The 24,811-nt window shown below is 34.2% G+C and overlaps 1 protein-coding gene across 1 annotated transcript in view; it reads left to right on the top strand.

Moving 5' to 3' along the window:
- Positions 1-24,811, top strand: part of RNGTT (RNA guanylyltransferase and 5'-phosphatase) — a 337,641-nt gene that overhangs the window by 259,116 nt on the left and 53,714 nt on the right. The window contains exon 14 of the mRNA XM_027856106.1: positions 17,176-17,242. Within this exon, the coding sequence (XP_027711907.1) occupies positions 17,176-17,242 (67 nt within the window). The remainder of the gene's footprint in view (positions 1-17,175; positions 17,243-24,811) is intronic.

Here is a 24,811-nt window from a genome sequence, read left to right as displayed (position 1 = left end):
TAGAACTCCTGGAACTAAATCAGTTGTGTGAGCCAATAGTATGGGGCTTTGTCTTGTTCATAACCTAGTACGCCATTATACTAGGCCTATGCCAATCCTACCCACATCTCCTAACTCTTATCTAGAGGGCTATTTTTTCCTTTTAAAATTTTGACATCGTAATTCAGTGATAGCTTGTGGTAATCAGTGGCCCCAGATTATGTGCTTTACTCTCCCTTGGTCATGCCACATCTGAATTAGTGTTTTCAGTTCTGAGAGCCATTTAGGAAAGATATTGGAGAGTTGGAGTGTTATAACTATCATACTTTTGGGGGTGTATCTTCATCAATAACCAATAAATTCAAACTGATATTTTTATTGCCATGTTTCATTTAAAATGTTAAAAAGACTGTACAGTCCATCAAACACAAGTTTGGAACTTATTTTATAAACAACATTACATGTTAAGAGAGAAGTTAGCAGTATGATTTAGATGGTTTGAACCCTAGCAGTAATGAAAAAATAGAATCTAATTTAGCATTTCTCTTCAGGCTATCTCTTCCAGAGATTGCCACACTCAGAATCTCTAGAGTATCCTGTGTAATGAATGGCAAGCTGTTGAAATTTTACTAAGTACTTAGGAGACAGTGAGATTTCTCTTAGTACTAATGCACTTTTTGGGGGCCTTACTTTACTTTTTTGCCTTTTAGACATAAAGAATTGTTTTGCTTGTCATTTTAAGGTATCCTGAGAATTACTTTTATAAGCTATCCACGTCATATCTTTTTAAAATAGTATAAGGAAACAGTGGTCTTTTCCACTTTAGGGTGTAATATTAAGTTTTCATGAAAAACTGGATAACTGCATTTGTCAGTTTCTATCTCACTATCTGTACATCAGCACATACACTTCAGTAATAGTAACTTCTGTCTACCTGATATATGTTGTGAAATAGTGCCGTTTTGCCTTTGCCAGCATGGGGATTTCTGTAGTACTGCCTCTAAATTATGTATATTGATAGGTAATTTCCTGCTATTACATCCTTCTCATTAAATCTAATGTTTTGATCTGGTAGTAAAAATCTTCTGTCTTGAAAAGTATACTTTAAATACATATCTGCTTTCTTATATTGATTAAGGAATAATTCTGTCCTCAGAGAAAAATATGTAGATTTTCTTGCTTTCATTTTATGTAGTTTAATTACTATATCCATGTGAATTGCCAACTTTATATCTTGGGATGCACAGACTTATTTTTTTCTTCTTTAATATGTAGGGAAAACAAGTGGCAGAGATATTAACGTACTTAGTATTTATATTGGAACTTATTTATTAGTCCACATGTAAATCATACCCATTAAAGAGATTTCTTTAAAAGGAAATACACTGCTGTGCATGCTTGAGTATGTATGTGTGTGTGTGTGCATATCCATGTTTCAGTGTATCTTCTCCACGTCAGTGCCTCCTACTAAAAAATAGCACCAATGAGATGCTACATTTAGGCTTTTATAAGTCAAGGTATTAGAAAAGAAGGAAGAAAATGTGCCATGTGAAATAAATAAAAGATACATGGAAAAAGTAGATGAAAAAATAAACTAACAAACTGAAAAGACAAAACAGTAGATCAGCTACTAGATAAGATTATCACAGACCGTGACCAGTACCAGGGAGGAAAATACCCATGTTAAAGAATGGATGAGATAATGATAATGAAAGATGGAGAAAAGGCAGAACTATCTAAATCTTATGCTTCTGTTTTCTTTGCCAATTATTCTTGAGCTGGAAGGGATAGCATAAAAATGTCTTAACAGAAATTGAAATCTCAAGTGAGGAGGGTGATAGTAAGAGAGCACCTAGCTGGCTTGATGATTTCAAGTCACTAGGCCTAGATGACCTATATTCTTGGTTCCTGAAAGTCTAGCAGATGTGACTGATGAATCAGTGTTAATGATCTTTTAAAGACTGGGAAGATAGAAAAGGAGAGGGGGAGAGGGAACAGAGTTAGAGAAATACAAATGTCCTAATTTTCAAAAAAGGGAAGTGAATGGAGTTTACAAACTATAGGCCAGCTTGGCTTCATCAAGAACAAGTCAAGTCAGTTTAACCTCATATTTCTTTTTTGACAAGGGTCACTAGTCTAGACTGTTAAATTAGGAAAATATTCTAGATATAATTTACCTTGGTTTTAGCAGAACACATGACATTTTCTCATCCTGTCCTTTTGGACAAGATGGATACATGTTGGTTAGATAATAGTATAGTTAAGTGAATTTAGAATTCACTGATGGCTTGACCTAAAGGGAGGTCTTTAGAAGAGTACTTCAGGAATCAGCCCTTGGCTCTATGTTGTTCATTATTTTTATCAGTGACTACACAAATCTTGTCATGATAAAAAAGGCAGCTAACAAGTTTGATGAGAGAGGCTACAAAATTTTTTGACAATCTGTAACATTGGATTGATTCTAATAAAATAAAATTCAGAATGGAAAAATGTTAACTCCTACACATGGCAGTCAAAAATTGAAACCTACAAAACAAAATTGAGCAAGACATGACTAGACAACTTGTGGGAAAGGATCTGGGATCTTTTGTTCATTATGAGGGAACAGTAAAACCTAACAACCAAAATAGCTAATGTGAACTTAGACTAAATTAAGAGAGATCCATGATGCGGGGGTTGTCAGAGCAAGTTCCCTTGTCAAAGCACATCTGTAGTATTGGCTTTCCTTCTGGGAGTCAGTTTTAGGAAGGCCTTTTTGTAGAGGACGGCAATCAAAATAATGAGGGATTAAGAAATTATTCTATTCAACAAATGATTAGAAGAATTAACCTTTCAGTTAGCCTGATGAAAAGATTTGGGGTTTGTGGACATGGCAGTTGTTTTTAGGTCATATGAAAGAGGGGTTTGACTTGTTCAGCTTGTCCCTGAAAAAAGGCCAGAGGTAGGAGCAATGTATAGAAGTTGTTGAGAGACAGATTTCAGCTTCTTGTAATATAAAACTTCCTAACAGTCAATGTTATCCAAAGTAGAATGAACTTCTTTGGGAAGTAATCTTCACATTTCTCACAAGAAATCTTCAGACAAAGGCTCTGTGGATCGATTCTTGGGGATGTTGTAAAGGGCTTTTTTTGGGGGCAAGTCCTTTTTAGACTAACTTATCAGGTTTTTGCCCACTCTCTTATTTCATCATATATATGTATAAAACCAGGTATAGTAGTGACTGCCAATACTATATTATGTTTAGCAACCCTTCAGAATTTCTTGTCATCTTGGGTTTTTCTTTTTTTCAGCTATGTTAAGTAAGAGTGATAGATGCCAATTAAGCCTTCTCTTTATTTTCAGAACATCCCAGAATCTTGAATTTTTCAGTTTCTGAAGTTATCTTTTGATCTATTCTAAATGATGTTTCAGTAATACTGGTTGGCATATTTGTTCAAAACCATTTATTCATTTTCTTTTTATATTGAAGTAGTGAATACTGGGAATATGTCAGCTCTACTGCCAAGCATTTCATTTGCAGAACTGTTACTTTAAATTTCACTAAGACTGGGTAGGAATTAATGTTACCTGGAATATCATAATATTTCAGGTGTCAGTTCTGGTTTAGATTTGCATTTCAGAGTATTTCACTCTAAAGGAATACCCATGCACATTTGTTTCTGTTTTCCTCTCTTATGGATTTAGAATTAGCATATTTCTCAAGTAATACATTTTTATTATGCTCTGACTTTATGCCAATGCTTTAATTCAAGTCAACAAACATCTATTAAGCACCTGTTATGTGAAGAACATTCTGTAAGACTCAGGATCACTGTTCTCCCTTTAGAAGGGGGTGTCTTTTTCTTTATTCTTTTCTAACCTATCTTTAAAATCATACTATTGGGAGGTATAATCAAGATGGCAAAATAACAGGAACAAGTACAACCTATCTTCCCCACCAAAACTCTTCCACAAAGATCTAGAAAATGCACCCAGACCAAATTCTGATTGGGAAATCCAAGAAAAGTTACAGTGAACCATTTTTTTCCAGCACACAGTAGCTTAGGGAGACAGACATAGGTCTGCAGACACTGAAGACAGGGTAACCAGGAATACACAATATGTGGGAAACTACAATGCCCAGGGACTGAAAGGGCGTAGATTGGGCACCAGGACAAGAACAAATCCCAGATGATCCCTAAACTAGCACAGGATGTTGCTTACTACTCAAGTCCAGATCAGAGGGGTTCCTGAGTAGGGGGGATTTACACAAAGCAGGTTAATTGTGGAGAGGAACAGTCACTAGCAATTCCTGTCTGTGTACTAAGCAAGGAGCAAATTCAGAAGCAAAAAGTAGCTATGTGACCAATCCCAGGAGCAGAGCAGGGCTTTAGTTATAGCCCAGGGTGGAAAACTATAACCAGGGCAGGAATCTGAGACTATTGGGGAACACACAGTTCAGTAATTGTAGAGCCTCACAACAGGATGATATTGGCTGAGTCCAGGAGTAGTATACTGAAACGCCCAATGAGGGACAAGCTGACAGACCCAAACCTGGATCAAAAATTTGCAGAGCCCAAGCCAAGACAGTGAGCCTACTTTACCCTGGATTAAATCACTATGGGAGCGCTGAAAGCTTGTAGGCCCACAACTCGATCTGTGAAAGTGGCAGAAGAATACAAAAGGACAGAAACTGAGGTCAGACATTTCCCTCAGAAGTACACAGAACCCAGTACTAACATAAAGTCCAAAGTTAAGAAGTAGGCTAGGAGAATGATCAAACAAGCAAAAAAAAAAAGGATCCCACCATAAAGAACTATTGTTGCAACAGGAGAACTCAGGCTAGAAACTCATAAGAATAACTAGAAAGAATCTCCAATCAATGCCTCAAAGGAAAAACGAAGATTGGACACAAGTCCAAGTAGAATTCCTGGAAAAATTAAAGCAAGAGTTTATAATAAAGAGCTAAAAATGATTTTCAAAAACAAGGTGAGAACAATAAAAGAAAAAATAGGAAAGAAATGAGAGCTATGAAAGAAAGATAGAAAGAGAATCAACAGCTTGGAACAAGAAATATAAAACTTTTACCCAAGAAAATAACTCCTTGAAAATTAGAATTGACCAAATAGAAGCTGATGATTCAATAAGACATCAAGAAATACTAAAGTCAAAAGGCTGAAAAAAAAAATGTGAGATTCCTTATAATAAAAAACAACTGATTTGGAAAACAGATCAGAGACATAATTTAAGAATCATTGGACTATCTGAAAGCCAGAAATTTCCCCCCCCCAAAAAAAAGAACCTGAAAATATTTCAAGAAATCATACAGGAAGACTACCTAGATCTCTTTGAACCAGAAGGCAAAGTAGACATTGAAAGAATCCACCAGTCACCTCTTGAAAGAGACCCCCAAATAAAAACTCCCAAGAATATTATAGCCAAAATACAGATCTTCCATGTTAAAGGAAAAAAAAAATAGCCAGAAAGAATTCAAGTACTAAAGAGTGACAGTTAGGAGCACACAAGATTTAGCAACAACTATAAGGGAGAAGAGAGTTTGGAATATGATATTTCAGAAAGCAGAAAATCTAAGCTTACAATCGATGATAACATATCCAACAAAATTGAGTCTGATCCTACAGAGGAGATAAAAGACCATTGATGAAATAAAGAACTTCCAGCTATTCCTGATGAAAAGACCAGAGCTATATAGAAACTTTGACATATAAACCGGCATATAAAAAAGAAGCATTAAAAGGTAACCATAAGTGAGCAGTCACAAAGGACTAAACAAGGCTAAACTGTTTACATTTTATATAATAACAAAAATATTGTTAGAGGGTAGAAGTTGTTTTATTGCACTGAATGTCGAAACATAGTGTAGTCAAATTAAACACCAAAGAAACCATATTATCCAAGTACCCCTAAATGGATAGTAATCCTTAACATTTGAATGACATATATTCTAAATGTTATGTTAAGTTTGGAAGTTCATGATTATACATAATAAAAATTGTAACATGAGGGGAATTATGCAAATTAGGTCACATAAAAGTAGAAGTCTGATAATTTTTCCCCCTTACCTTTGTAAATACCTATTCTTTTTTTTTCCTTCTCTTTCCTTTTGCTCTCTTTCTTAGGAAGTTTAAAAACCATGATAGGGAGGGAATCTTTGAAGTGATAATGAATGGGAAAACACTGGGCTATACCTGAAAAAACTAGACTAAACTCAGCTTAGAAGATTTGTGTAAACTGAGTGATTGAACTTTGAAACCTTTTTCTTTTAAAGTTCTGAATCCCTGAGACATTGATAATTTACAGCACAGTACAGTAGATAGATAGATAGATAGATAGATAGATAGATAGACAGACAGACACATTATATATGTATATATACACATATACATGCACATATACATCCCATATTTATGTAGTGATTTAAAATATACAAAGTTTTTACGAGCTATGTAGTGCTAAGTAGTAGTAGTTCACATTTATATTGTGTTTTAGGTTTATGAAATACTTCCTTATAACAATCTCATGAGGCAGATAATGAAAATATTATTATCCTAAATTCATAGATGATGAAGCCAAGGCTCAAAGACATTGACCTGTCTCAGATCACATGACTGCTGTTAGTGCCAAGCTCAAATCCAAGTTTCTTCTTACTTCAAGTCCAGCATTCTATCCATTAAATCATGCTGCCTAGGCTCTTGTTTTCATTGTCATACCAACTATCTTCATAGCATACATAAAACATTTGATACTATTTTCAAGAGTCTGACATAAGCACAAGCAAACCAGATGCATAGAGAATTGTTAGTATAATCCACTTCATGTGTACAAAAACAAGGGAGCCATGGTTAGAAGTATATCTTCTAAGAAAGATATGGGGGCTTTTAATGGGTTTCAAACTCAACATAAGTATGATATAGTAAAAAAGCTAATGAAGTCTTGGGTTACAAGTATATGGGCCATGATTTGAACCCATATTTTCCTGGCTTCTAGTGCAGTGCTCTAAACACTACATTGCATTGCCTTTCATACTACAAGATATGATGTTGTCTGTTGAGAATGAGGTGTTGGGTATGTGGACTTGAGATGAGAGGCCTTGAACAATCATAATGGGGGAATTTTTCTAGAAGAAATATTTGGAAAAATCACCAACATAGATTGAAACCTGTGCATAACATATTTAGTTACCTGAGGCTCAAAGAGATTAAGTGACTTACTATAGTTACATGACTTCTAAATGCCAGAAGGGGGATTTTAAACCCAGTTTTAGAGGATCTTTGGATTATAGATCTAAACCTGGAGGAGACCTCAGAGGCTATCTAGTTCAACTCCTTCATTTGACAGATGAAGAAAGTAAGACTCAAAAAGTTGTGCTATTTCCCAGTCCAACATTTGATCCACTGCTCCTTCTTCCTCACAAAAGTCAATAAGAGACAAATATAAAATTTTTAAATAGGGAAATGAGACTCTAGAATGGGTTTTCAATTTTATTTTTTGAAGTTTATTGAATTGTTAATTTTTATTAGAAAGGAAAGTATAATTTGTTCTTATTATTTCATTCAATTCTATTTTCTATACTGCTTGACTTTATCTGAAAGTTAAGCTAAATTGTATGGAAAAGAAGCAAACATAATATGACTATTTTTTTTTCATGTTTTTACTGAAAAAGACCCTTTCAAAGGTGGTATTGTCTGCAGCCTGCTTCCAGAATTCACATTAATCACTTAATAGAATCAATCAATTGAAGAATACTCTGTGTTTATTCGCTAACCATAATCCCATTCATTAGAAATAATTAAATTTTATTTCACATTGAGGAATATGAAGCCGTTACCTTTACATATAATCCTCTAGAAAATGCAAATTTAGAACTGCTATTTAAATTCCATTTGTAATTTTCTGTTGTGGATGTTGAGGCAATTTGGCATCTTACATAGCTATTCCTAATGTCATCAGGAGAAGGCACCTCACTTGTAGATACCTCTTGCCTCCTTATTACTACTCATTTGCTTTAGGTGAAATTAGGTTTTTAATGTTTGGAACAAATTATAGTTGTTTAATTATGGAATGTAAATTATTTCATATTATGTGTCAATTTTAAATGAATTTGTCTAGACAGAAATCAAAGATAAATAATTTAATTAGTAATAAAAATAATTAAACCAAAAATAATTAAAGTAAGCTAACGTGCTGGTCAGTTTTTTTTTTAGATTTAAAGTAATTATTAGTATTTTATAATAAGTCACAAATTCTTTCAGACTAAACCTCTCAAATGAAAGCATGAAATGGGTTAAGATATCAGTTCTGATTTTTTAGTAGAATCTAATCAACTGAGTTAAATGTTTCTGCAAAATCTTTAAAGATGTGGCCAATTAATGTTCCATTCTCCTTGAACAAAAGAATGTCTTGACTGACTTATATAAGCAGATTTTTGTTGAATTATTTCTAAATAGTCTGAATCTAAATTACGGTATTATGAATAGAGATATAAAGTGAATAAGGAATGATTTTTTTTTTTTTGAGGTAAGAAAGCTAGTATTTACTTGGCAGTTAAAAAAAAAACCCTAAAATTCAATAGCTGATATATTTTGTGCATTAAGAAAAAGATTGCATGTGGAATTTATACCACAGAAGTGATGTTCAAACCTATTGTAAGGAGCAGGCTAATGTAATGAAAATTACATGAACAAGACACTTTGGCGATTGATTTCATTTTGGTTTTTATAACCCATGTGTCAATCAGAGCTTCGTTCTATAGAGTTCTGTTGCTATACACAATAGGTCTGGTTTAAATTGCTCTGAAAAAAAAATCCAGATATGAAGTAATTCTACATTTCTTTTTAATAAAGGATATAGGAATTTCTAATGCATTTTTCTTTTTGATTGATCATAGCTATTATTGAAACAGCAAGTAATGTGACTTAGTGCCATAATTTAGTCTGAAAAAATGAGTTCTGAATTACATCCAGGCTGCATAAGTTTCTCTGTCTCCAGTCTCTAGAGTATCTTTTGTGCTTCTTTTTCTGTAGTGAACTACTTCTTAACATAATGTTACTACATTTTCCCACTGGAAAAGGAAGTGTAAAATTCTGACCCATCTGAAAACTGAAGGGTAATTTTTGTCCCCCTCCAAAAAAAGGGAAATAAAACCTAGGATATAGAATGTTACAGAGATTCCTTTATCACAGGAAAGTATTTATTTGTCTGATTTTTAAGCTATTATTTCCTGATTCTTGATGTTACATAGAGGAGACTTGTTCTATAGAATAAAAATCATAGGAATGAGAGTAATAAAAAGCATATTTTTAATCGTTCTACCTGAAAATGTGCCACACAGAAGAGTGTCAGGGTTGGGTCATGCCCAAAGGGATGAGAATTCATGAATATGATGATTATGATTATTTCAGATTGGATATTAATACCAACATGTCATCCCTACTATCTAGTTTGCTAGAAGTAAAGGAAAAAGTAATTCGTGGGATCATTAGGAAGAATTCTACCCATTGATTTTTATGTGCTTAATGATATTACAGTTAAAAATTCATTTTTAGCCTACCCTGCTTCATATTTAAAACCATAAGGAGCACAACCAATAATAAATCAGTTTTACATTTTGAATAACTGTAGCTCCATTTCAGAATGATTTCTGTGTAGATTCCAGGTAATTATTTCCTGTGTCTATTAGCTATAGATGTAGTTAGTGGTTTTTCAAAATATGGGACATCAGATATATCCATTATTAATGTACTGCAATTTCCTTTCTCAATTTTTTATATAAACCATTGTGTCCTTCTCCTTTAATTCTATATGTTTACTGTTACATTTATTCCAAAGAATGTATTCTTTAACAACTTTGACTTCTCTGAAGATAATAGTGCATTTAATTATACTAAGAAATAAATATTCTGCCAATAATTTAATGGAAAAGAGATGAAAATCTTTGGAAGCTACATATCTATTCACTTACCTATATTCATTCTTCTTCAAATACCTGGTTTATGACTATACATAAAGGATTATGTGAGTCTCCACAGTACTGTTTCTGCATATTTACAGATTATTTCCCTGCTTCAAAAAGAGCACTGCATTTTAATTTAAAGCTATTTAATTATGATGTAAGAATGTTCTGCCCTAAATTTATAAAAGTATTTAATTGGTATCATCATCATTAACAGTTAACAACATATACTTAACAGATTTAGAGCATATAAAAGTCATGGGGATAGTTCTTTTAATATTTTAAAATAGGAATGTTACAACTAGAAATATCTTCCGATGTTCATGGCATACTTTTTGATAGCCATGTGTCTTGTGTCATGTAAATGTTACCTTTACCTGGCCATAATAAGTCCTGGAATAATTCTCAGGCTCATTACCTTTTTAATGCATGCTATGAAAAAATGAACAAAGTCATTTTAAGAGACTAAGTTACAATAATACCTCAGAAATATTTTCTCTAATGTCTGCCTAGACGGCAGTCTTTAATGGAATGCTATATATATCCTATCTTGATCCTTGTCTTCTCAACATTGTAACGAATTACTTGAATGGACTTAATACTACATTTCAACAAATCTATGATCTCATCAATGTGAGTATACCAGTGGTGGAGATTTCAGTGCATCCACATTTTCTAACTCGTACATGATGCCTTCTTCTAAGTCTTTTTACATTTTGTGGATTCTAGTGTAGTACTCTGGCTGTCTTTCTGTTATTCCTGGCTCTCAATACCTGATCTGATCACTACCTTTTTCAGTTACACATTTCCTGAATAACATTCCATCACTTCTTGTGTATAGGTCATCTTCCTCCATTATCTTTTTTGTTACCTGTAGCTTTGATTCTTCACAGATTGTGGTGTTCTGAAATCCAAAATCATACAGTATCACTGGAAGAATATTTTTGTTTAAAAATATGCTTTTTAATTTAATTTTTTAAAATAAAACTTGGCTTTATTAGAAATATTGCACCATTCCCCAAATGCATGAAATTATAACCACAACTAGCGTTTGTGTGGCACTTTAAGGTTTGTAAAGTGCTTTACAGATGTCTCGTTTTATCCTCTCAACAATCCAGGAGAGTAGATGCTATTATTACCCCCATTTTTACAGATGAGAAAACTGAAGCAGATGGAAGCTAGTTGACTTGCCCAGGGTCATACATCTGGTAATTTTTGGAAGCTGGATTTGACTCACATCTTCCTGACCCTTGGTCCCACATTTTATACACTGTGCCATCTGGTTACTTTGTAACTATGTTGGGTCCAATAGAGTGGCCCGGGTAATCTGTGCTTGGCCCTGTGCTTAATCCTGTGCCCTTTAACATTTTTATGAGTGACTTGGATGAAGGCATAGATGGACTGCTTTTCAGATTTACTGGTGCCATAAAACTAGGAGAGGTTACTTATAGACTGAACAATAATAATGATGATGATAGCAGTAACAACATTTATATAGCACTTCAAGGTTTAGAAAATGCTTCACACATATTATCTCATTTTCTCCCCCCAATAACCCTGTGAGCTAGGCATTATTATTATCCCCATTTTACAGATGAGGAAAATGAGGGACAGAGACGTTATGATTTTCCCAGGGTCAGTTGTGAGTATTAGAGATAGGATTTGAACCTAAGGCCAATAGTAACAACTGTGTCACCTAGCTTTTTTTGGATCATAATTCCAAAAATAATTTGATGTGCTGGAATTAGGGGCTAAATCCATTAAGATGAAAATCAACTTCACAAGCACAAAATGTGGGGAGGAATAGTTTATTTGAAAAAGATCTGGGGACTTTAGTGGACTATAAGTTCAATTTGAGGATTTAGGTGGAAACGGCAGCTAAGAAAGTTAATGTGATTATGAGCTACATGAAGAGAGGCATAGCTTCCAGGGATAAGGAGGTGTTAGTCCTTGTTCAGACCAAATGTGGAGAATTACTTTTAGTTCTGAACCTCAGTGTTTATTATTATGATTGATTGGTAAGCTGGAGAACGTCCAGAAGAAGAAAAGAAGATGAAGGATCTCTAAGTTCATGCTATATGATGATTAGTTGAAGGAACTGGGAATGAGCTTTGAGAAAAGAAGATTCAGGCAGGGAGTGGATGCTATGTTACCTTGAATCACCATCACTAAGAAGAAGGATTAGATTTAATTTTGTTTGACCCCAGAAGGCAGGTAAATTCCTAATACTTAGAGCTATTCCAAAATGAAATTGGTTTGCTTAGGAAATAGTAGATTTTCTCCTTCCACTCCCATTGACAGTTTTCAAGCAAAGGCTGGGTGACTATTAATCATGTGTGTTGTTGTGGCATTTTCTTTTTAGTTATAGGCTGGACTACATGACTACTGAGGTCCCTTCTGATTCCCAGATTCTTTAATTCTGTACTCCTACATGACTCCGCCTTTCTTTTGAGAACTTTGCAAAAATCATTAGATTACAGAAAGAGGTCCCACCAAGTATATAGTGACATAGGGGCAACTAGGCGGCACAGTGGATAGAGCACTGGCCCTGGAATCAGGAGGACCTGAGTTCAAATGTGGCCTCAGATACATGATACTTACTAGCTGTGTGACCCTCGGCAAGTTATTTAACCCCAATTGTCTCACCAGGAAAAAAAAAAAAGAAAAAAGTATACAGTGACATAGTCCGCATTTGCTAGTCTCATTATCCCTCCCTATCATTTTAATCTTTTCCATTTTCAACCACTTTTGAAATTTAATTACTCATGTTGATTTGTAAACCTGGTATCAAATAAAATGGTTCTTATTTTCTACTGGAGGGCATCTTTAAAGACAAATTGACTATATATTTTTTTCTTGGTGAAAAGGCATCTTGATTTGTTTATTTTTTAAAATAATTTTTCCCCAATTACATGTTAAAACATTTTTTCTCTTGGGTTTTTTTTTTTTAAGTTTGAGTTCCAAATACTATACCTCCCCTTCTTTCTTCCCTTCCATCTCCCTGAGAGAGAGTAAGCAGTCGGATTGTAGGTTATACATGTGCAATCATGTAAAACATTTCCATATTTGTCATTTTATATAGGAATGCTCAGGAAAAAAAAGGAAAAACAAAAGAGAAAGGGAGAGAGGAAGGAAAGAAAGAAAAAGAGCTTGCTTCAGTTTGTATTCAGACAGTATCAGTTCTTTCTCTGGAAGTGGATAGCATGTTTCATCATGAGTCCTTTGAGATTGTCTTGGATCATTGTATTACTGAGAATAGCTAAGTCATTCACAGTTCTTCATTGTACAAAATTGCTATTACTGTGTACAATGTTCTGGTTCTGCTCACTTCACTTTGCATCAGTTCACATAAGTCTTTCTAGGTTTTTCTGAAATAATCATGTTTGGCATTTCTTATCACACAATAATATTCCATTGCAATCATATACCACAGCTTGTTCAGCCATTCCCCAACTGGTGGGTATGCCCTTGATTTCCAGTGTTCAGCCACAAAAGCTGCTTTAAATATTTTTGTACAGGTTGGTCATTTTCCCTTTTTTAAAAAATCTCTTTGGGATAGAGACTTAGTGGTATTGCTAGATCAAAGGATATGCAGAGTTTTATAGGCCTTTGGGCATAATTCCTAATTGCTCTCTAGAATGGTTGCAACAGTTCACAACTCTACCAATAGTGCATTAGTATCCCAATTTTCCCACATGCCCTCCAACATTTATCATTTTCTTTTTTTGTAATATTAGCCAAGTGTGTATGAGGTGTGAGGTGGTACCTCAAAGTTGTTTTAATTTGCATTTCTCTAATCCATAGTGATTTAGAGCACTTTTATATGACTATAGATAGATTTGATTTCTTTGTCTGAAAACTGCCTGTTCATGTTCTTTGACCATTTCTCAAGTGGGGAATGATTTGTATTTTTATATGGATTCTTGTTTTTATAAATATTCATATGTAATTTCATTATTGCATTTATCGCAACAATTTATTACCATAGTCCCCTTTTCTGCTATTATTTTCTTTTCTCACCTTATTCCTCTTATTCACCTCTTTTCCATCTTACTCATTCTATTCTAATACTTGTGTTTGTTTCACCTAATTATCTGCCTGTCTCCAGAAATTTACTATTATTTGTGCTTGAGTTCTTTGTTTTGAAAACCTTTTACACCACATGCCTTATAGAAATGTGAAAAGTTGTATTATGCTGACAACTAAGATTTTTAAAGAAAGAACAAAAAAAAAAAACCAGAAAGGAGAGGCATAGTCTGTTAACTCTAGATAACTGTTTGGCTTATTTGGCTCATCTTGTTTTGTTTTTGTTTTAAGCCCACAATATATATTTCTTCTGAAAACTCATTTATTTACATTCTTCTTGAATTCTTAATGAAAAATCCTCAAGATTCTGTGAGGAATGTGGCTGCTCTAAAAATAATATGCTTTCTTCGTATATGGAGATGGCATTACTGGCTCATTGTCAAAGTATTTGCCTTCATTTTTTCCTCTAGTATGGTGATGGATTTGTTCTAACCTTCTTTCTTATTCCCCTTTTGACAACTGGCTTGCTTTTGTGAAATAGTCCAGAATCAATCAAAATAACAAGAAATATTGCACGTTTGTATTTTTAGCACTATTTAGTTGACAGTTTGGTCTGGGTTTTGACTTTATTATCATTTGGAGTTTAACCTTGCAAAGACAGCAGTGTGGAGGTTGCCTTATTGGGTTTTTCTCTCAAGCTTAAGTAGAGTACTTTTTTCTTACTCTCCTTGAATCATCTCAAGAGTAAAAGTTTTTCTAGTTGCATGATCATAACCAGTATTTCAGGACTTTGTAGTTTTCTCATTCACCCAACTGTTTTGTAGCCCCAAGAACTGTTTTCCTCTATTGCCTCTCTAATTCCGTAATTAAGAAGAGGTTTTGACATTCCCTCTGGCTCCTCTGTCTTCATCTACTTTATTCTGTATTAAAATTCTGGGGTTTGGTTTTATCTGGAATTAAAGACCCCATCTTATACCTCTTTTAAAGCTGTAGATTGGGACAGCTAGGTGGCGCAGTGGCTGGAGCACCGGCCCTGAAGTCAGGAGGACCTGAGTTCAAATCCGGCCTCAGACCAAACACTTGACACTTACTAGCTGTGTGACCCTGGGCAAGTCACTTAACCCCTTTGCCTAACACCCCCCCCCCCAAAAAAGTGTTTCACAAAAATGTGTTGGTTGGTATGTAATTTTAGGGGATTTCTGGTTACCGTCATCCAGTGACACTGGCTTCCTTGCACAAGACATTTTATCTCCCAACTCTGCTCATTTTCACTGGCTTCCTTCAAGTCCCAGCTAAAATACCAAGGCTTCTAAGAGAAGCTTTTACTAATCCCACTTAATGCTAGTACCTTTTCTCTGCTATTTATCTCCACTTTACCTTGCATGTTTTGTTTGTACATAATTGTTTTTGTGTTGTCTCCTTTAGATTGTGAGCTTCTTGAGAATAGCGACTGCCTTTTGGCTTTGTATGCCCATCAGTTAGTACAGTGCTTGGTACATAGTAGGCACCTAATAAATGCTTAAACTTCCTTATATTCTCCATGTAGTTCTCCATTGCTATTTGGTTTATCTACAGTTTTCATTCTTCAGAGGTTATGACATTCTAGTATATGTAGCAATATAGTATCACTAGAAGAATTTTGGTGTTACAAAGATAAGTGTTTGTGTCAGGGATCATTGTATTTTCTCATATGCAATGCAGTTCTTTTTCTTCATCTTTTCAATTCTGGGTCCAGTTTATTGTCGATCTGGAGTGTTTGTCCCAAATATATCTACTAATGCAGCTCTATAGCCTGACCATCCAACTGCATCTCGTAACCTTTGCAGTATACACTCTTCAACTTATCTGGGTCCCGTCCCGCCCCCCACACCGCCGCGCGCCCCCTCCCCTCCCTTCACTATGTGGATTGCTAGGCTAATCTCTTTAGAATTCCCATGGTTCTCATTTGTGAGACCTTTAATGTTTTGGGGCTTCATACAAAGTCAAATACAAAAGGAATATCTAGAAGAGCTCTATAGGGAATTCATCTTCTCATATTGATGTTATAAACCATATTACTTTGATTAAATTCAAAAACTGTTTGTTGAATACCTTACATTAAGCGCAGTCCTTTTGTGTATTTGAGAAAAATGTCAGACGTGATTCCTGCCATTGAGAAATGTCCACTTTCATTGGAAAGAGACAAGATATGTGCAAAGAGAGCAGGTAGAGAACAGTATGAGACAGCCTATGATCAGTTACCAAAATTTGTGATTTGGAAAATAATACATAGACAAATCCTACCATCAGTTGGGATGAGTGGAGATCTTAGTACTACAGTACTAAGAGTAGTATAGACTAATGCAACTGGAAGAAGTAAGGATCTTGAAAGAGTAAGGATTAATTAGTCCTTGCTGAGGGTGTAGAACTTTTTATCTGTTGGAACAATATGAGCAAAAGGGTAGAAGTGAACACAAAGGAAATTTACCGAGCATTTATTAAGTGCTTACTGTGTGCTTGACAATCTGCTAAGATCTGAGGCAAAATCAAAACTGTCCTTACCCTCAAAGAATTTATATTTTGCTGAAGATCTAATATATACAAATTAAATAAATGTAAGATAATTTAAGAATGGAGAGGAGAAAGTTAAGAATTAGGATTGGGAAACGAATCAGCTTAATTGCTGCAGAGGATTCTTATAGGGTAGTATTACCATAGAAGGTGGAATAGTTAATTGAGACTAGATTATAGAAATTCTTGACTACCAAGATGAGGTAATTAAATTTGATCCTAAAAGTAGTAGGGAGCTATTTTAAGTTTTTAGGCAATAGGGGATCAAAGAAAGGGAGGAATCAAAGATGACAAATAGTTAACAACATTAACAGTATTTTAACAAATTGCCTCTATTAGGATTGTACATACTGACAAAATCTTGCTTTAATATTAGTAATGTTTCAGAAAATAATGTATTAAAAAACATATAAATTCCTTTTACCTTTCTCCCTTTCCATAGATAGAGTAGTGACTTTACTAAAATTACTCATTTTTAGGTTAAAATGCTTTATAGTTAGGTTTTATTTCTGGCAGATATCTTCTTTAACCTACTATAACTTGAAAGCCCAGAATGATTCTTTTGCTAATTTTATCATTACATAAAAGTAGTATAGATATTAGTTTTATTATAGTACTTGTCCTTTTCAGAAATGTTGATAAGAAAATGATTATTTTTTAAATTGTAGGCTGCTTCCCCAGAATGTTGGCCTTCTTTATGTTGGAGGTTATGAAAGACCATTTGCACAAATTAAGGTATGATTACTTATTTTTCTTATGGTTTTTAAAAAATGTAATTTAACCTTTCCCCAATCTGACAAGTATGTAAAAGGACAACAGTATCATGTTCTATAACAGTGTTGTGAAGAATGGTGAATCTTTTGCTTAACCAAAAAGTCATGTATATTTTAACAAAAAAGTAACATTTTAGTGCTTTGAGCATCTGATACACAATTAAAAACACATTATTATTGTTATTTAGATCATGGTTTTTAAAATACTAGGTAGTATTCTTAATTTCTCTGGCACTGAAATGATAACATGATTCTATTTTAATTCCTTTGATGAAATAAGTAAATTTATATCTAATAAAATAATATAATAACCAAATAACAATAAATAAATAATAAAATAACACCAGAAGCAGCAAAAAGATAGTGTACCATTTGATATTTATAGTGTCACCAGCAGAATATTGTTATGAAAAATGTGACATTTTTTCCAGAGGAAGCTTGGTATCATTAAAGGAATGCAATCCAGCAAACTTTCTTCCTCCTGTTCAGTTCCGAACCTCAAATTATTTCCATTTTCAGTATCAGTTCAGTGTGTGTATGTGTGTGCATGTGTGCATATTTAAACATGGATACATAAGCTCTATAAACATTCGTTATTCGTTTTTTTTTTTTTTAATGTGGTTAGAATTCTAAGTGATTCTCATTAAGAGTTCTCATTAAGCAGCTCTATGTTGTTTTGGAGTTTGGAGTCAGCAAAATATTATCATCTGCAAACTGGGACAGCTATAGGACCTCATTCCCACTCTTTGACTTGTCTTTTACACTGAATCTCATTCATGTTAATAGACAAAATCTTTGGTGAGCATACTTCTCTTTTATGCTTCACTTGATATTAGGGATTAGAGGGCCAAGAATTTTGTATTACTTTGATATATACATGAGAGCTAGCTTATTAAAAGACTTTGAGTCTTTAAGGCAGTGTTTTGCTTGACCACACGAAATGTGCTTTTAAAAAGAAATCATCAAAAGAAGCACAGTCAGATTTTGTATTTTTTGCATCTTTCAGCTAATTTTTTATGGCTAAGTTGTGGTTTACTAAATAATATTCGAAAAAGCCTGCCTATTCCCTTCTAATATCTTCCTTAAGAATGCCTTTGATGAATGTGTTGATATAAAACCATGAAGACTTGAAAGGAAGACTCACCTGAAACTGAAGAAAAAAAAAAGAAGACATATAGTAAACTTGAAGAAGAGAAATGACATTAAAGTATACTATCAAAGAAATATATGATCAAAAAGGATGGGCTATAGCTTATGGGTTCCATTAGTTTTCTTGTCATGTCAGAACTTGAACACCCTTAGCACTTTGGGAATGCTCCTTGCACTGAATGTATGCATTTAAAGACATGGATAAGAGTATCATGTAATGGACTGGCAAAATCTTCATCACTAGAGAGAATGCCCATATCAGTGAGAACACTGGTCCATTAAAGTATTAAATACTACTTAATGTTTGCATTAAAAGGTAGAGGATACTAAAATGGCTTTTGACCCAATACAGTTTTTGTTTGTTTTAAAAAATGTCCCATGGTATTGAAAGTCAATCTGTAAGAAACATTTATTATGTGCCTTCTATGTGCAAGGTCTGGGGTTACAATGGCAAAAATACCCCTGCTCTACAAGAGCTTAAATTATATAGGGGTAAAAATACATATACATACAAGTATATCTTGGATAAATGATATCCAGGGTAATGAGGAGAAAACACTAGCAAAAAGGGGGATCAGGAGAGGCTTCATGTAAGAGTTACCACTTGAGTTGAGCATTGAAGGAAAGTAGGAATGCCAAGGCTATGATAAGAGAGTATGTTGTATTCGTGGAAGATAGCCTATACAAAAGTTTAGAGAAAAGATTATGTAAAGAACAGTAAGAAGACCAGGTTTGCTGAACCATGGAATGCATAAAAGGTAATAATATTTAAAGTAAACTTTAAATGCCAAACTAAGGATTGTATTTGACCCTGGAGATGATAAAAAACTGGAATTTACTGAATAGGGAAGTAATGTGGTTAGATTAAGGTTTTCAGAATATGGAGGATTGATTTGGGAGGGAAGATACTTGAACTAGAGAGACTATCTTAGTTGACTACTATAGTAATCTAGGGAAGATGTTATAAGGCCTTAACCAGGGTAGTGGCCACATAGAGAGAAAGAGATGTAATGGGAAGATTTTTTTTTTGGAGGCAAAATAAGTAAGACTTGGCAACTTATTTGATATGTAGAGTAAGGGAGAGGAAAAAAAAAAAAACAACTTCAAGCTTGTGAACTTGGGTGACAAGAAAAATCTGGTGCCTCTTTGTCTCCTGTTTCTATACCTTTGTATGGGGAAATTCATGAGATGGATGGGTTTTATGGCAAAGATAATGAGTTAAAAATGATGATACTACCCATATCAATTTACTTAATCAGTGCCAAATGACTACCAATCAGACTACCAAATGATTATTTTTTAGAGATAGAAAAAAATAATAAAATTCCTATAGGTGAATAAATTTCCTGTAGGTATTGGAATAAAGTTCCATATAGATCAAGAATCTAAAAAAATAACAGAAGGGACTGGTCTTGGTTACCATATATAGAACTAGGCATGACCTGTGCACTCCATGCAAGAGTCGAGGAGCAGACCCTGACCCAAACACCTAAAACTACAAGAACATACCTTGGACTGAGAGATGCCCAGAGAGTAAACTCTGAGGAAGAGAGTCCAGCAAGTCCAGTTAAAACTTTGGAGAAAAAAAAATGTCCTGGCCACAAGGGCTACAAGAGTACCTGGAAGAAATGAAATAAGAGACACAAAATGGAATGGTGGGGGAGAAAATAAATGACAAATATTGACACCTTAGGATAGAAGGTAGAAAACCTCCCCCAAGAACTGAAAACCCTAAAAATTAGTATGAGCCAAACAGAACTCACGATTCAATGTGACAAGAAATATTAAAACAAAATCACAAAACTGAAAAACTGAAAGAATGTGTAAGAAATATATTACAAAAAAAAAATACCTTCAAATCAAGCCAAGGAGAAGTAATTTAAGAGTTATTGGAGTATCTGAAAATCATAACCAAAAAAGAAATCCTTGATAATCATGTCAAGAAATTATAAGTGAAAACTATCCAGAACCCTTAGAACTTGAATGCAAATTAAAAATAAAAAGGATACCTTTTATCACCTCCAGAAAGAAACCCTAAAATGAAAACACTCAGTAACATCATATCCAAAATCCAGAGTTTCTAAGTCAAAGGAAAAAAAAAATACCATCAGTAGCCAGAAAGGAAGAATTCAAGTACCAAGGAGTTATAGTGAGAATCACGTAAGATTTAGCAGCTACTACCATAAAGGGGAGAAGAGCTGTCAGAAAGAGAAATCAAAAGAAAAGGACGAAAATAAAAACCTAAATCAAAAATAGCACAAGGGAAATGATAAGAGATGCCATGGAACCTCAACAAGGTGTTTTGTTTATTAATCACAAATGTCAAGTAGGATAAAGAGAAAAAAAAACACACAGGGACTGGAGGCAAATACACAATTAGCCATCATAACTGTAGATATGAATGAAATTGGATTTCCCATATTTTAAGTCATAAAGCATTTATTAATCACTTATTATGTGCCAGGCACTATGCTAAGTGCTGAGAAAACAAATTAAAAAAAAAGGACCTCCCCTCGAGGTGTTTATGTTCTAAAGGGAGAAGAAAACACATGGGGGGGGGGAAGGAGAAGGATCCCGACAGGAGCATGGTGGCAAAGCTTAGAGAGACAAGAGAGTACCTGGGAGAAGAATGAAGGGTGGTTGACCTGAGCACTTCCTGAAAATGGGGGTTCCTAGAGAAACTCACCAATAGAAGGAGGGGCAAGTAGGAGCAGAAAGATCCCCCAGGATAAAAAAGCCACAGGGGACCAGGAGAAAGGGATCTTCTAGGGTAAAAAAACAGCCAAAATAGGGTGGCAAAGTTTAGAGGGTCAGAAACAATGCTAGGAGAAGACCCATAAAATGAAAGTGGTTCAAGTGGATTAGAAAACAAAATCCAACAATAAGTTATTTATGAAACATAAAGATTCACGTAGAGATAAAACAGAAGACTAGAACAAAATATATTTTCCTTCAACTGAACTAAAAAAATCAGGGCTACCAATCATGATTTCAGATAAAGCTATTGTAAATATAGACACAATAATAAGAGATAAGCAGAGAAATCACATTATGCTTAAAGGCCCCATAGATAACGTATCAATGCACAAGATGTGTATACCAAATAGCATAACTTCTGAATATTTGCAGGAAAAATTAATCAAGTTTGAGGAGAGGAGGACAGAGAAATAGACCATAAAACTATAATAAGTGGGGGGGGAGGTACCTCTTTCAGACTTAGAGAAATCTAACCAAAAGACAAAGAAGTTAAGGACCTGGAAAATTTTAGAAAAAATAATTTATGAATGGCAATAGAAAGGAATTTAGCTGTACATAAAAATTGAGCCTATATTGATGCATAAAAACTCAATAAAAATGTGGAAAAGCAGAAATAGTAAATACTTCATTTACTGATCACAATACAATTAAAATTATATTCAATAAAGGGTCATTGAGGAAAGAAAGTACTGGAAAGCTAAATAATATAATTCTAAGTAATAGCTGGGTCAAAGAACAAGTTATAGAAACAACTGAAAATTTCTTCAAAAATGACAGTGAGATGATATATCAAAATTTATGAGGTATAGCTAAATTAGCTTTTAAGAGAAGAAGAATGACACAGTGAATTGATACACAAGTAAAATAACCCCCAACTAAACAACAAAGAAGAAATTCTGAAAATTAAAGAAGATATCAACAACATTGAAAGTAAAACCATGGAACTGCTAAATATTGGAAGTTTTTTGGAAAAAACTAACAAAATAAATAGATGCCATGATTTTTAAAAAAGGAAAAACAAATGTTTTATATAAAATATGAAAAAGGAGAGAAAATAAAGGAAATATTAAGTATACTACTAAGCTCTATTTTGAAATGTTCTAAATGAAATAAAACAGGTAAGTTTGCAATATAATCGTAAATCAGATGAAATTAAGAGAAAATATTATCATCACCTAAATAGCTTGCGTACAGAGCCATTGACATTATATAACCATTAATAATCTGAAGTGAAGTGAGGTAGTTACCATTACAGTTTTATATAGATGAGGATTAATTAAACTCAAAGGAAAATTGTCCTTTTATGGAAATTCTTTAATAGGTTTAAAATGGTTCATAATACTATTTTAATTTCTTTTCTCATATATATGTCAGAACTGCTGAAGTTCATTATTCTGTGAAATAATTTTTGAATAAGGATTATCGTACAAATGAAAGGGGGTTTGAAGTACCTTATGAAGTGATTATAAAATATTGTCAATGAAGGACCAAGATCAGAAGGGTAGTTAGCACAAAACATTTATCAGGTTCAAGATTTTGCATTTCAATCTTCACTTGCTTCTGGGAAGAAAAAAACTGTCAAAATACTGGGTTTCTCCATTACAAAGTGATAATGAATCTTGGTGGGGGTAGTGGGTAGAAGTCTTTCATTTTCTGTTAATGACAAATTTCACTTTGTCTTTTATTCCATAAATAGGCAGCTTAATAAAGATTAATTATTTATATTATAAAACAGTTTATATTTTAATAAGTTAATTAATATTCATCCTATGTGAGAGGTGCCAGCCATCTATCACAGAATTTCATGAGGCATTCTCATGAACCATTGATTTCCGTGATAGGAAAATTTCTCTTTATCCCCAAATCTGGTGAAAGCATATCACCATGTGATGTTGTGGTATCACTGACACTAGACAATAAAACCTCAAAAGTATATGGGCCTGTATTATGAAATATAAGCCACTTTTCTTCTGGTTAGGAGACTTAGGTAACCAAGGTACTTTGTGGGTAAAAACACATCAATGTAAGGAAATTTTCAGAACTATGAATTTTCAGAGTGAAAATTCCCTATTTCTCACAGTCCCACAAAATGTCCCTCAATGAATAAGAACTGTGTTAAGCACTAGGGGTAAAATACAAAAATAAAATCACCTCCTCTGAAGGACTTTACATTTTGTTGGGGGTAGGAGGAAAGCATGTACAAGTGTAAATATATACAAAATAAATATAAGGTAATTTTGATCAGGAAGACATTAGCAGCTTGGGGGCATCAGGAGTGGATTCATGTACAAAATGACTCTTGAGCTAAAGGAAGCAAAGTGTTCTAAAAGGAGGAGATGAAGAGGGAGACAATCCAGGCAGGAGCAAGTGCAAAGAAACAAAGATGAGAGATGGAGTGTTGTGTGTGAAGACAAGCAATAAGACTAAAGGTGGATTGGTGCTAGGTTGTAAAGGGCTTTCAAAACCAAAATGACATGTTTATATTTGATCCTAAGCCAGTATAGAACCACTGGAGTTTATTGAGGAGAGGAGACACATGGTCACCCCTACATTTTAGGACAACCTCTTTGGCAGCTGTGTGGAGGGGGTGGGATGAGAGAGGAATTTGAGGCAGGGAAACTAATTGAGGAGATGATAAGGGCCTGAACTAGAGCAGTGGCCTTGTGATCAGAAAGAGCAGTATGTTGTGGAGTTAGAGTGGACAAGACTAGGAAAATGATTGAATATGTGGAGTTGAGGGAAATGCCAATGTTATGAATCGCTCTTTGTGATACTCACTAATTCTCTCTCTTTTTTTATGACATGTACTTTTTTTTGACGCTTTTTTTTTGACTACGAGACAACTAGATGATTCAGTGGAGAAAGAACTGGACCTGGTGTCAGGAAGACCTGAGTTCAAATATGGCCTCAGACACTCACTAGCTCTGTGACTCCGAGCAAGTCATTTTACATGTTTGCCTTAATTTACTGAGGAAGGAAATGGCCAACCATTCCAGTATCTTTGCCAAGAAAAACCCAAATGGGGTCACAAAAAGTTGGACATGAATGAGCAACAACAAATGTTTACTATGTGCCAGGCATAGAGCTACGCACAGATTCCTGGGGCACTTCACTGTAAACATCTTTCTAAGTCATCATAGAATCATTAATGTTTACTCTTTGAGTCCAGCCATTTATTAGTTCTGAATTCCATCTAACTGTATTATTATCAAGATCATATCACTTTATTCAGTATAGCAAGTGATACTTTATAAAATGCTTAAACTGTGTCTGCAACATTTCCATGAGCTACCAATTTAGTAAACTTGTCAAAAACAGAAATGAGGTAGGTCTGGCATGACCAGTTTTTTTTATGAAATGTGCTATTTGTTTTTTCTGTTCTTCTTTTCCCTTTCTGACTGCTTGTAAATTATCTATTTAATTGTCCATTCTAGACTCATCACAGGGATCAAAATCAAACTGTTTTGTGTAGTTTTCTGATTACTCTCTTACTTTTTTGACATTTGTCCTCTCCCATTCTCTTCAATTAAAATATCACTAACAATTACTCAGCAGTTTTGTTTGATTAAAGCCCTTTATGATTGGGCCCCTTCTTACAGTTCCAGTGTTTTTAAATCTTATTCCC

This window comes from Vombatus ursinus, unplaced genomic scaffold, assembly GCF_900497805.2.
Source record: "Vombatus ursinus unplaced genomic scaffold, bare-nosed wombat genome assembly UNPS02000582.1, whole genome shotgun sequence".
Classification (NCBI taxonomy): domain Eukaryota; kingdom Metazoa; phylum Chordata; class Mammalia; order Diprotodontia; family Vombatidae; genus Vombatus; species Vombatus ursinus.
Note: the sequence above shows the minus strand (reverse complement) of the source record. Positions and strands in the feature narration are given on the sequence as shown.